General features: G+C 30.7%; 1 protein-coding gene across 1 annotated transcript; it reads left to right on the forward strand.

The window, feature by feature from the left end:
* The first annotated feature begins 3063 nt into the window (after positions 1–3063).
* Positions 3064–12054, forward strand: LOC106468261 (60S ribosomal protein L28-like). Its single transcript, XM_013928680.2, has 5 exons — positions 3064–3194; positions 5468–5558; positions 8836–8959; positions 9219–9337; positions 11911–12054. Exons 2-5 carry the CDS (start codon positions 5472–5474, stop codon positions 11992–11994), a joined length of 414 nt encoding a protein of 137 aa, XP_013784134.1. The 5' UTR covers positions 3064–3194; positions 5468–5471; the 3' UTR covers positions 11995–12054.
* The last annotated feature ends 354 nt before the right edge of the window (positions 12055–12408 follow it).

Genomic DNA, 12408 nt, shown 5'->3' on the forward strand with positions numbered 1-12408 from the left:
GTCAGAGTGAGTATTGTTAAGCACGTGAGAAGTTCGTTGAGAATTATAGCGTTTATTACAGAGCGACTGTTGAAATTAAGTGTATCGTAAAGTTGTATTCGGAAAGAATAAACCAGTTTTATTTAAGAAAGGACTTGTGTCGCTAAAGTTTCGTCGGAACGAATTTACGGAAAATTAACTAACGAACGGAGACGTAACAATAGGAAGTAATGAAAATCAGCAGGAGCATGAGCTGAGACTCTGCTGAATACTTACATTTCAGAAGCACACCAACTCTACATGGCAACTTTAATGTCCTTGCAGAAATGAAAGTTGAAAGCAAAGAAAACTTAACAGAAACCTACAGGCCTGTGCTGAATGAATTATAAGAACCCTGAAAATACAAATGATTTTGAACGCTAAAAATATATAGCCCTAAATATAGGCATCCCCATACAGCATATATTTACATCTGATTTATATATATACAAATAAAAAGTTAAACCTAAACGTGATGGAAAATGTATCTATCGTACAAACAATAAAATATTAATCCTGAACAACAATAAGTTAAACCTGCTACATTAAATAAATAAATAAGTGCTTATATACAATTTATCAACTGTTATTTACATCTGAAAAGCTCCCATTACCAAAGCAACAAATCCTCCAGTGCAGCTGAAGATTTATGTTGCATCATGAAGGACTCCCAAATAATTACTGTAGCTCATGCAAGAGCCTTACAAGTATTCATCAGATCCTCACAGATCAAGCATACTTTCTCTTCAAGCTGTGTTAATGATTTATACCCTTCAACAAATAGTCTTCCTCGCGATTATAAAGTGCCCAGATCTCCGTCCACCTGACTCCTGACCCTGACAGTTATTCTTTAAAATCGCTATCTAATTCAGTGTGGATTGCTTTGAATTTCAGTTGGGGGCTTAGTAAGGAGCTCACCCTTTTGGACTTCTGCTGGTGGAGCTCGTCCACTAACGGCTTCTCATGCTTCTTCCCCGTAGACAGCCTTGACCAGAGTTTAGGTTGTGCTTCTCTGTTCACTGAGTTCCTTGGGGGTTCTGTAAAGATTATTCCATTTGGTCTTGGAGACCTTGGATCTCAGACTACCCTGAAAATCCTTGATCAATCTGGCTATCTTGCTTCCTGGGCTTAACCTCAGGGGGAAAGGCTCAAAAGATCTCTTGAATGCCCCAGCAAGCTCGGCTCTCTATGCCAAATGCTCAGCTTTATTGTTATGTTTGTCTGGGACCTTAGCATAATTGGCGAAAGTTCGAGACAGAACTTCTTCTAGATCTCACCACCCTTCCTGTGTATCTTTCAACCCTGGTATCAGATTCTTACACATAAAATTATACATCGTTTGTTTATGTGAGATAACCAGAGTACTCACTAGACTGTTTATTAAGTTAGGCAGCTCAGTCTTCTCTGAGAGAATGTAGTACTTGACAATACTGACGTCCTTCGCTACAGAACAAAACTTTCGATGTCTTTTTACTCTGTGGCATTTCCCATGCAAAATGGTATCTGTCAAACTGATAAGAGTACTATGAAATCTTTACTAAGAAGCTTTTATCAGCTTAGTGTGTTAATCCTAAATCTATAACATGGAAACCCCAAAGCTAAGATAAAACAAAGTAAAAGTAAAATCCAGGTTATGCTTGAATTTTAGAAAAAGTTACACAAATGTCTAACAAAACAATTAAACTTCTCCAAGTTTAATCTAAATCAACACACCGTACTCATAACTCAAAAATTACGTTACAGCTCAACAAAAAGATTCTCCAATTTAAAAAGTAAAGTACATTAAATTAAGTTTTAAGATGTTCTTATAAAAATCCCCTTGATTTTTTTTACAGGGCAAAGTTGGTTTTAAAGACAAAAAATGCACCTAACATTCAAGGTTTGTGTCCACTAACTCTTATCCAATTCGCCAACAGGAAGGTTAGTATACATTTTTGGACCTCGTATGTTATCTTCCCTGCAAGAAAGTCAGCTAATAGCCAATGAGTGAACCCACAACATATATGCCCTCAAAAGAGGGAAAGTTAAAGTGTTATTTGAATCTATGTGCATAAAGTAAAAATTCTGAAAAACACAATAACTTTGAAAATTTTTACATTTTATTAAGGGGAAATAGCAGGAACAAGGACCAGTGTATTCCACAGCTGTTGGCAGTCTTAATTACATTCATGTAAGTTAGTATTAACTGTAAATATATAATTTTAACAGTGTAACGTTTTTAAGAAGCCTAGCACCTCCTCTGTGGTTCAGATTATACTTCCTGGGCAAATTAGAATGGCTCGTTATTAGAAGTAGAGAAGTGCATGAAACACCTCGATGTCCTTTTGATTCAAGCAGTTTTAAACATTTGTAGTGAACCTAATCGCAGGTTAGTAGAATCGCTAACTGTAGAACAGGTGAAGTTTTAAGTATATCATGAATAAGCATCTAAGGTACACCATCTTGAATTTTAAATAGTTTCACGGGATCCAAACTCTCTTTGCCATATCTAATTTCCTGTTATAAGAAAATAATACCCATGTCTGCTAATTGAGCTTCCTGTATTACAGTTACATTATGAATTGATATTTGACTGGCATAGTGAACTACATTATTCCAGTCCAACCCCATTATAAATGCGATTTGAATTGTTATCTTTCAAAACTCAAAATTCCCCACCTTCTATCCGACAAAAAGGATCAGACATTGTTTTTCATTAAGCACCATAAATTTGTGAAGTAAATGACTTTAAGGTGCTATTGAGAAATAAATTATATATATATATAATATATACACGGGAAATTACGAAAAAATTATTTTCATAAAGTTACGCCATAATGTAATCTGTTACATTTGGGTTAATGTCGGATTTTTTTTTTTTTTCAAAATATTTAGTTCTGTTAGAAAATAGCGAATAGGATACGAACATTAAGCCGTAAACACCTCATATAAAATTTACGATTAAAAATATAATTCTTCTACACATTTTGAAATTTTGTACCTTAAAGAATTATATATAGTATGTAATAATACAACATTTAAAACAAGGATTTTTATTATTATATGGATTAATCAATGTGAGGATAAAAGTTTTATATTAATTTCAAGTAATGTATTATTACGCTGATAGTATTCTTCCTTTCTTGTTCCACCATTTTCGTGTGAACGTGTGTATTGTGTGACTGTACTTTATTATTGTAAGTATTTATTAAACAATATGTAATGTAGCGTGTTTATGTACAAAACACAATTTAAAGAATAAATTATGGTTTTGATATATGAAATTATGTTTGAAATGATAAATGAGAACAGAATTAACCAACTTAAAAGTTAAGTGTTACTAGACTAAGTAACATCGTTAACACTTAGTTTTACTCAGTGTTAGGCTTAAGTCGTACTTGCTTCGCCACGTGCCAAAATCTGACTTGCAATGTAACTTGTGTAGGCAATTCTGCAGCTGACACATTGTATTAAACCTTTAATGGACGTTTTCCTGGGAATATGTAAAGCGAAACGTTAAATATCTAATTAGAGAAGAACAAAAAAGCTTGATGTTATGAGATCGTTTATTACTAGTATTAAAATGTTTCATACTCGAATATAAGCTACAGAAATTAAATAACTGAGACTTTGATAGTTGGAAATGGAATAATCAGAAACGTGAATTTTGATTAGTTATTTTCGTGAGTCTTGACCCTAATCAGTGAAGTTGCGTAACTTTGATTTGATCGCAAATAATAGATAAATTATATTGGAAATATTGTGGTTACTCATAAAAGTTGAAAAATCATAAGTACTAATATAACTGGTTAATTTCTTATTTTCGTTATGTTAATTGCACAGCTCTACAATTGAAATGAGGTATATCCTATTATATCTGGTTAACAATAAGACTGCTAAGTATTTTCTTATGGTTTTGAACCAACTTCTTCATTAATCAGAAAAATTGACAACCAGCAGGTAAGTCTACTTGATCCAGGAATGGGTCAATTGATCACGGTGGTGACTAGAGGAGACTACATTAGTAATTATTATTAACCTACATAAGCACACCTGGGGTCCACATGGACCCCAACAACTTTCCTGGTTGTATATCTTTTTACATAATTACATATTTATAGCAATTCAGGTAATTGTCAAATAGAAACCCGGGATCAATATGACACTATTGTTTCCGAACAACCAGACTGAGTTAGTGGCTATAATCTAATATTTATCTGGGGTCCATGCGGACTGCATGCTATCATTGACCATCACTATACATACAGTTCACCCTGTAATATACATAACATTTCTAAATAATTATTTCACTATGAGCTGTTGTAGAGGGTAATTCATCAAAGTAGTACAATATCATCTGGACTGTTTGTGACGAGCATGTATGCACACCTCATTCGTCAACAAGTGTTCTCTGTGATGACTGCTTATGTTGCTCTATTTTATAGAGACCTTGTTTGATAATTGTTGTAAATAACCTGCTTATTGGATTTTCAACCAATTGCCTACTATAAGAATACATCGGACCCAAGGCGACTCACAACGTACACTCAGTTTTCTGAGGAGTTGAATTTTGCAGTTTTGTGGTAATCTCATCCTGTATTGGTGGATAATGATTTGAAAATAGGAGTATAATAAACCTCATCTTTTTTTTTTATAAACTAGAATGGTTTAATACTACTAATTTTGTGCTTGGCTTCGGTTGGATCCCAAGTGTTCTACAATGTAAATTTTCAAAGGTGTGCTGATGAGGGTTAAGATCTATGGTTCATGTATAGTCAGAAAACTCAACCTTAGATTTGCCAGAATCAAAATAAATGTAGTAGTAGTGGCAAGCTATAATTTATTATTAACTCTATATCGAGACATGCTATATTTACTCGGTAGTTATGGTTACAACTTACAGCCCGATATTTCGAAAATTTAACATAAATACAATTATTCATGTAGGTCTAATGTTCATTTAGGTTGTTATATTAAATATGCAGTAATTTGTGTATAATGTTATATTATGGACATAAGCTGATAATATTTCAAGGTAAATTTGTAATCATTCTTGAGACTTGTATTGTTTTTATCCATAATGAAAGCTTTGAAAAATTGTCAAAATTCTGATAATATTATATAAACAAGATAAAAAGTTGAATAACAATAACAAAGTTAATAAGGCAAACTCCAGTACTAGTGGCAGAAATGTTTGAAATATTGGTCAGTCCCCTTAGTTAGGGCATTGATGTATAGTTATTAATTTTTCAACATTGTCCTGTCTGTCATAGGTCTTTTTTTTGGCTTGCTTTGACATGAAAAATTCATAGGCTTAGATTGTTAAGAGTTCTACTATACTGTACTCTTGTTGAGTTTAAGATACCTTTTTTTTTAATATTTATTATTAGATTGTTAAGAGTTGTACTACATTGTATTGTTGAGTTTAAGAGACCTTTTTATTATTTGTTTTTTCCTGTATAATCTCAAGCATCATGTCAGCAGACTTGCAGTGGATGATATTGAGGAACACTTCTAGTTTCATTGTGAAGAAAAGAAACATTAAGAAGTTTTTCAGCAAAGTTAGTATTTTCTCAAATTCTAAATCTCTTACTCTTGTTGTTATAATATTCACTAAACTATATATATATATATATATATTTCTCAGTTATTGAGTTGCAGTCTCATCGCATACACATTATGGAAATCCAGTTTAATCTTCTTTTTTATGTTTGTATACACACATAAACCCAAGTTTGTATTAAGTAGATAAATGGCTATAGAGTTGGCATATCAAATGAATTATTATCTTTAACATGTTTAAAAGAATAAGTAGTAAATTACTAAACTATGTAGGAATTACATTGTCTTGGTTATAACGGTTTTTACGTGTTTGTGAAATACATGAAATTGGCCTGATTTTGAAAAATAAATTCAAGACTTTGCGAGTTCTTGAAATCAAGATTGTTATGTATTCACTACGTTTAGCTTCATAGCTGCTTTCTTAACGCAAAGTTTTTACAGATACTTTACATCACTTACAGGGTTCCAACGATTAACCAATTTTTGTCACAGTAAAAAAACTAATCACTGATCACCAAAATTTTGAATAGACAATTAAATTATCTATTGTGATTAATCATTTCATACAATAAAATAATAACTAATCTTTCAAAAATGAAGCACTGAAAAGATCATGGTAATGTCACTTTTGAATTCATTACAACAATGTGTTAAATAATTTTGTTTATTTTACTTTTTATAGTGCCTGAATGATTAGTAGAATGTTGGATATTTAAAAAAGATAAAATATTCCATTTGTCTTGAGTGTCCATTGATTTGTGGGCTAAATTGAATGTGTTTTATTAAAGGTGAATAACACCACTACAAAATTATTTTGATTGATAGCTTTGATTGATTGATAACATTAAATTCCTCTGGTGATTCCTCTATAAATAACTATTGTTGGAAAAGTTTAGTTTGCTGTAATAAAAATTAATTTCCAATTTAATTAGGTTTTAAATGTTTAGAAATTAAAGATGTGTGTGAATTAACTGTACACTTTTATTCATATTAGTTCAAAGAACTGCATGCTTACAGTTTCAGTTTACTGCTAATATAGTGCAAGACAAATTACTTTGCACTTACCAAAGTAGTTTTGTTTATTAATACTTGTTTAAGCTAATACGTTTTTTTCATGTTATGTTCCTTTCCAAATTTTACTAGTTGATGGAATTGAGTGGAATTAAAGAACAAAATTTTATTTCACTCTTCTGATGTTAAATGAAAAATGTTATAAAGGGCAATCATGTAGTCATCACCAGCACAGTTAAGAGTATATTTTTTGTTTGAATAAATAAATAAATTTGGTAACTCAAAATGGGATCATTCTAAACCAGTGGTTTACAAACTTTTTTTCTTTGACAATACTGAAACTTGCTTACTTTGATATGAGCAACACCCATACTGCCACATGCATTTTTGAGGTGGAGGGTTCATATTCTTAATTATTCTTTGGTAGAACTCCCCCAACAACTTGCTGCAGCACACTAGTGTGTCATGACACCCAGTTTGGAAACCACCGTTCTAAACTATAAATTAGTCAGGATTTATGCTTTGTTGTATCCTATGATAAATTGTGTGTGTAATTAATTTATTTGCAAGTTTTTAGACAGTAAGAAATTGATATATGTGTGTATGTGTAATCTTTGCTAATTTCAATTCAATCCAAAGCTCATGTTTTGAACTGATCATGATTGTTTATCAATGCTATAAATATATATATATAAATTCTGACAATATTTCATTCAAAGCCAATAATAATTTAGCTCACCAGAAATGAAAGAATATTGCTAAACTAAAATTTCAAACTAACTTGTATCAGGTTTTGATTTGTAACATGAAGAATTATTGTTTTAAGAAAAAAATATGTTCAGTGTTTTATATGATTTTGAAAACATTACTTGATAATGATTTTGGTTGAAATATTTTTTATTTCTTAATACTTGGATTTATTTTTTTAAATTGGATTCAGATTTTAATAAAGTAAATTCTGAGTTTCAAGGTTTTGATTGTATCGGTTGTAGAACTTCTTTCACAATTGATGTAAAACAAAATTCTTGGAACTAAATTACAGAATAACATTGTATTATTTTGAATTTTTATTTTCAGTAATTAATCAAAAATAATTTTTAAAAAAGTATAACAGTTGCACACAAATATTCTCAGTGTTATTATGCATACTTAAAATCAGAATTTAAGGCTATCGGCAGTAGCGAAGATTTCAATTGCAAGTTATAGTTTAAGTGTTTGACATTGGGCCCTTCTATTGAAAGAATCGTAAAGTCTTTGCTGTATTCTAAAATGAAGCAGGTTCTTCAAGAAAGTCATTATGAAACTTTTTGACCTAAATTTTAAAAAAAATTTCCAATGAAAGATAGTTTTTTTTAATATATTTTCAAGACAGTGTCTCATAGTGAAATTTTTGACATTTTGCAACATAAAAAAATGAAAGGAAAACTAAATCAACTTATATGAATTTCTTTAAGCTGAAACTTGATACTATTTAAGTATTTAGTATTGGTTGTAAGTTTCATGCAACTTGGTTAGGTATTACCACTTGCAGACGTAAAAAGTCAAGGGACTTCAGTGACCCCATCTGGTAAGGGTTAAGGCACATCATTACTTTTGCACCTGTTATGCATTCTTTGAATGCAGAAAATGTAAATTTTTTCCATCCAATGCTAGCAGAACATGCTGGTGGTTTAATTTATTACAAAACAATTGTAAGATATTAAGTGAAGCTCAGTTATGCTAAGACACAAAGATAATTTGCAGCTTCATTAATTGTACCGTGAGTAATATATCATTTAAAAATATACCTTTATTGTAGAAAAGTCATGACGATAATTGAAATTATTAGTGTAAATTAGTTGTTCGGTGACTCACTGGGCAGGAATAGATTACATTCACTAGTATTTTATGATAACTTTGGAAATACTGCTAAAGTTTGGAAGTTATTTTTTCAAGATCTCTTATTTAGATCCCATATGCCATAAAGAGTAATCCTCAAATGATTATAAACAACTTTGGAATAAGAAAGCTTTATTTTATTTAAGTTTTATACTGAGACAGTGTATTGGAAGCTCAATAACTGTAAAAAAAAGATACAAATCAAATAAGAATAGTGTGTTAGTATTTGTATTATTAATAATATAGGTATCATAATTTTAATTTTTTTTAGATATTCATAAAAAGAGCGTCAAATGAGCATTTGGACAATGTTTAACTGTGAGACAACCCCCTTAATACAAATAGTGGGTGAGCTGTATATGTTATTCATTTTTACCTTGAATTTAGGAGCCACTGAATCCCAAGAATATTCATTCTCCAAGATACACTGGTACCATTCATAAGAAAGCTTTTACTGTGGAGCCACACCCTGGTGGGAAAGGTGTGAATTTGGTGTACAAGAAGAGAAAGTGTACGTTCTGTTTTTATATGATTGTGTAAAAATTAACTGTTCATTGCCAATAATGAAATAATTCTTTAGTGTTTATGCAGTTGTGATACTTCTAATCTATAACGTATAAGTTACAAAAGAAAGTTTAATTTGTTGTTTTTGGCAAGGGAGGGGGATATATATATATGCTATAAAATAAAGAGTTTCTGATTATCCATTGATGTTGGAGCTAGCAAAAACAAAAGTATTCATTGTGATATTTTTTTTATTGCACATACAGACCAGAACCGACCAGACAAGAACATAGCTCGTGTGCAATTCACAAGAGATGCCCGTCGCACCATGACAGGCATTAAGAAATTTGTTAATTCGAACCGGTATAGACGTGATCTTAAAATGGTCAGTTTAGGTTATTTTTTTATAAGATTTTGACTGTTTTTGTAAGATCATAATATTTATTTTAATATATAGTATTTAAAAAAAAAGGTAATTCAAGTTGATTACAAATACTAGGTGTTTCGAAAGTGTTTATTTTCTTATTTTTCATTCTCTTTAGTGACAGTAAATAATTTTATAGTTGGGAAAGAACTGTAATGTTTTATTCTTTTGTCACTTATTACTATATGAAATTTAATATTCAAAAATGATAAAGAAGCCTTACTTTTAGATTTATATATAAAATGTCATAATGGTAACTGTTCTGTCACTTTTTCAAGCCTTTTCTATGTTGCATAATCTATAATGCTAGCTATTAAAATTTATTGGTTTTCAGTGTATTTTACTGCTACTACAACTTTAAGCATTTTTCCCTCAGTTTTAAGTATTTAAAACCCTTATTTCTCTATCCATATTTTGCTCTGTTGAGTAAATAATTGTTTTCTCTGTTGCCTGATTGGTATTTCTGGATCTGTTGCATTGTTTTTTTTGGAGTAAGTCATCTTGGTAGGTTCTGCCATAGTTACAGTCTAACATATCATCTGCTGTAAGATGTTGGCATTGTTGTCAGTGCTGTTAGTTTTTACTTTCGTTGGTGACTGTTTATATATGCGAGTATTAAAATTGTCCCTTCAAAATAAATACTTAGATTTTCGTGTTCAGGTTGCTATAGCAGATCACATCTTCCTCACTAAATTTGTTGTCAGTCTAAACTGTTTATTTTCCTGATTTTGCAGCATAAATGCTTCTACTTTTTTTCCCAGTGGTGTTATGTGCCTTTTCTTTGGTCTTCTTTACTATGATGGTTGTTACTTGAAATAAGATAATATGTGTCATATTAAAGCCAATATTTAAAATTGCTCAAAAGAGAGAAACCACGAGTTTTGGAGAAAATATGATCATATGTAACAAGTTGTGATTGGATTAAAGATTTTTAACAATAAAAGGCATAAAGTAGATTACAGAATAATAAGATATGGATAAGGTAATATAATTGTAAGTAGTTGAAAGTATAGAAAGGAATGGTCGAGTTAATGCTGAATTGTGTGTCTTGCGGTTTTTTTTATCTAGTACAAACAAAATGTATATACACAAGGTCTAAGAAGCATTGTTTGATGCAAAGACCGTTTGTGAAAGGATAAATAAACCACTCGGTGGTTACAAGTGAAGCTTGGAGATGAACTTGATATACCAGTTACTTACGAGCATCGGTTATGTCAATTAATGTTACATAAAAGAATTGACTAAATATATTAATGTCATGAAAATAATAAAAATTAATACTCCTGGTCATTACTGTTTTTGATTATTTAATTAATCAAACTATTGCCATTATGATTTCTCATTATTTTTGATTAATTGGAGGTTGTTCAGCTTAATTGTTTTTTTTTATTATTATTTCAACTATCTGAGCATCATGAAAATGTTAAATTAGTTGAACGTAATTGGCTAATGTGCCTAATAGTTGATCAATTAGCAAATTTTCATTTACCATTCAGCTCTAGTTAAAAGTTGTTTGACCATTGTAGCTTCCAGTGTTATATTTTTTTGTCTAATTATTTGTTAAGACACATTTTAAGGTAACCAACCACTTTTCTGTTTAAGTAAACAATATGCATAACTAATTTCACTTACAAGTACACGTCAGAAAGTTGGTTGTTAATACCATTAAGTTTCTTTCATTAGTTTTATTTCTCATAGTACAAATGTAATTGTCATAAGTAGCATGAGTAGAACATTTTTTGTTTTACAGACATCTTTATGCTGTAATGCAGTATTTAAAGTTGATTTTTCTATTGAGCTTTTACTTCCAGAACTGTTGTACTTCATATACAATCATTAAATAAAATTGTAAAATTTAAAACTGGACAAAATAAAAATCTGTACGTTATGATGATGACATTTTTGACTCTTATTGTGGAGAAGTTGTCTGAAGCTAAGTCATTATTGCAAAATTAGTTATTAAAAGATTGTCAGGGAAGGTGCAAGATAGAAAGGAATGGAGTTTGATTAGCACGCCCAGGGGTATTGTAACTAAATTTGCACACTAATATTGTTGTTTTCATTTTTAAGGAACTACATTTTCAGTTATGGTTTCTTTGTGGTCGAAGTTGATAAACGTACATAAACATTTGTTATACGAGTAAGATTTTATTTAATGAACAAAGTCTTACATTTCACTTTTAGTGTAAAAATAATAACAGCTTTGGTTACTGTTCCACAGAAAATGTGTGTATTCTAGTTGAAAAGGTTGTTTTACATAAACTTTATGTTCATATAACATTTTCAAAGGTGCATCATACACTATTGTAACAGATTACTCATTTAAAAATCAAAACATTATTCTCTTGTTAAGAAGTTCACATTTTTAGCAGTATATAAACATTCTTTATAAATGTCATCACATTTGAAAAAGTAATTTGATTTTAGATTTTAATTTTCTTTCAGGATTAATGAATTAGTGTTTTTTAAAATATGCAAGGAAACTGTGGTCTCAAAAAGTGTCTCGTGTGTGATTTTCCTTTTTATGTTTCTAGCTTGCACTCCGTAGAGCCAGTGCTATTCTTCGCAGCCAACGACCTGTAGTACCCAAGAAAGGACAACGTAAGAAGGCAGATTAAGAAAATTGTTATTTGGAACATATGTAAGAAAAGTGAATAAAACTTATGTTCATTCTCTGAGAAAGTATTGGGTGTGTTATTCATGAGATATGCAGTGTTTTCAACAGCTATGAAGTTCCCATTCTCCCATATGAACACGATTTTCAAATTATAACATTTTAGATCTAAGAATTCAAATCTGATGACAATGAACACCCTGCTGATTATCATATAAGCTTGTCGAAATGATGTATATTTGTAATACAGTTTCCTTCACTACCCATCTCCAAACTTTATTTTTTAAACCTAGGAATTTTAATCAACTCTGACAAAAAAAAAGCAATCTAGCAAAGGTTACTTTGCAAAGAAGATTCTCAGGTTGACGATGACTTGATGGCATTGAGCTCATCTGTACTTTTGCCCAAGACAAGTGAA

Source organism: Limulus polyphemus, unplaced genomic scaffold (assembly GCF_000517525.1).
Source record: "Limulus polyphemus unplaced genomic scaffold, Limulus_polyphemus-2.1.2 Scaffold2939, whole genome shotgun sequence".
NCBI lineage: Eukaryota > Metazoa > Arthropoda > Merostomata > Xiphosura > Limulidae > Limulus > Limulus polyphemus.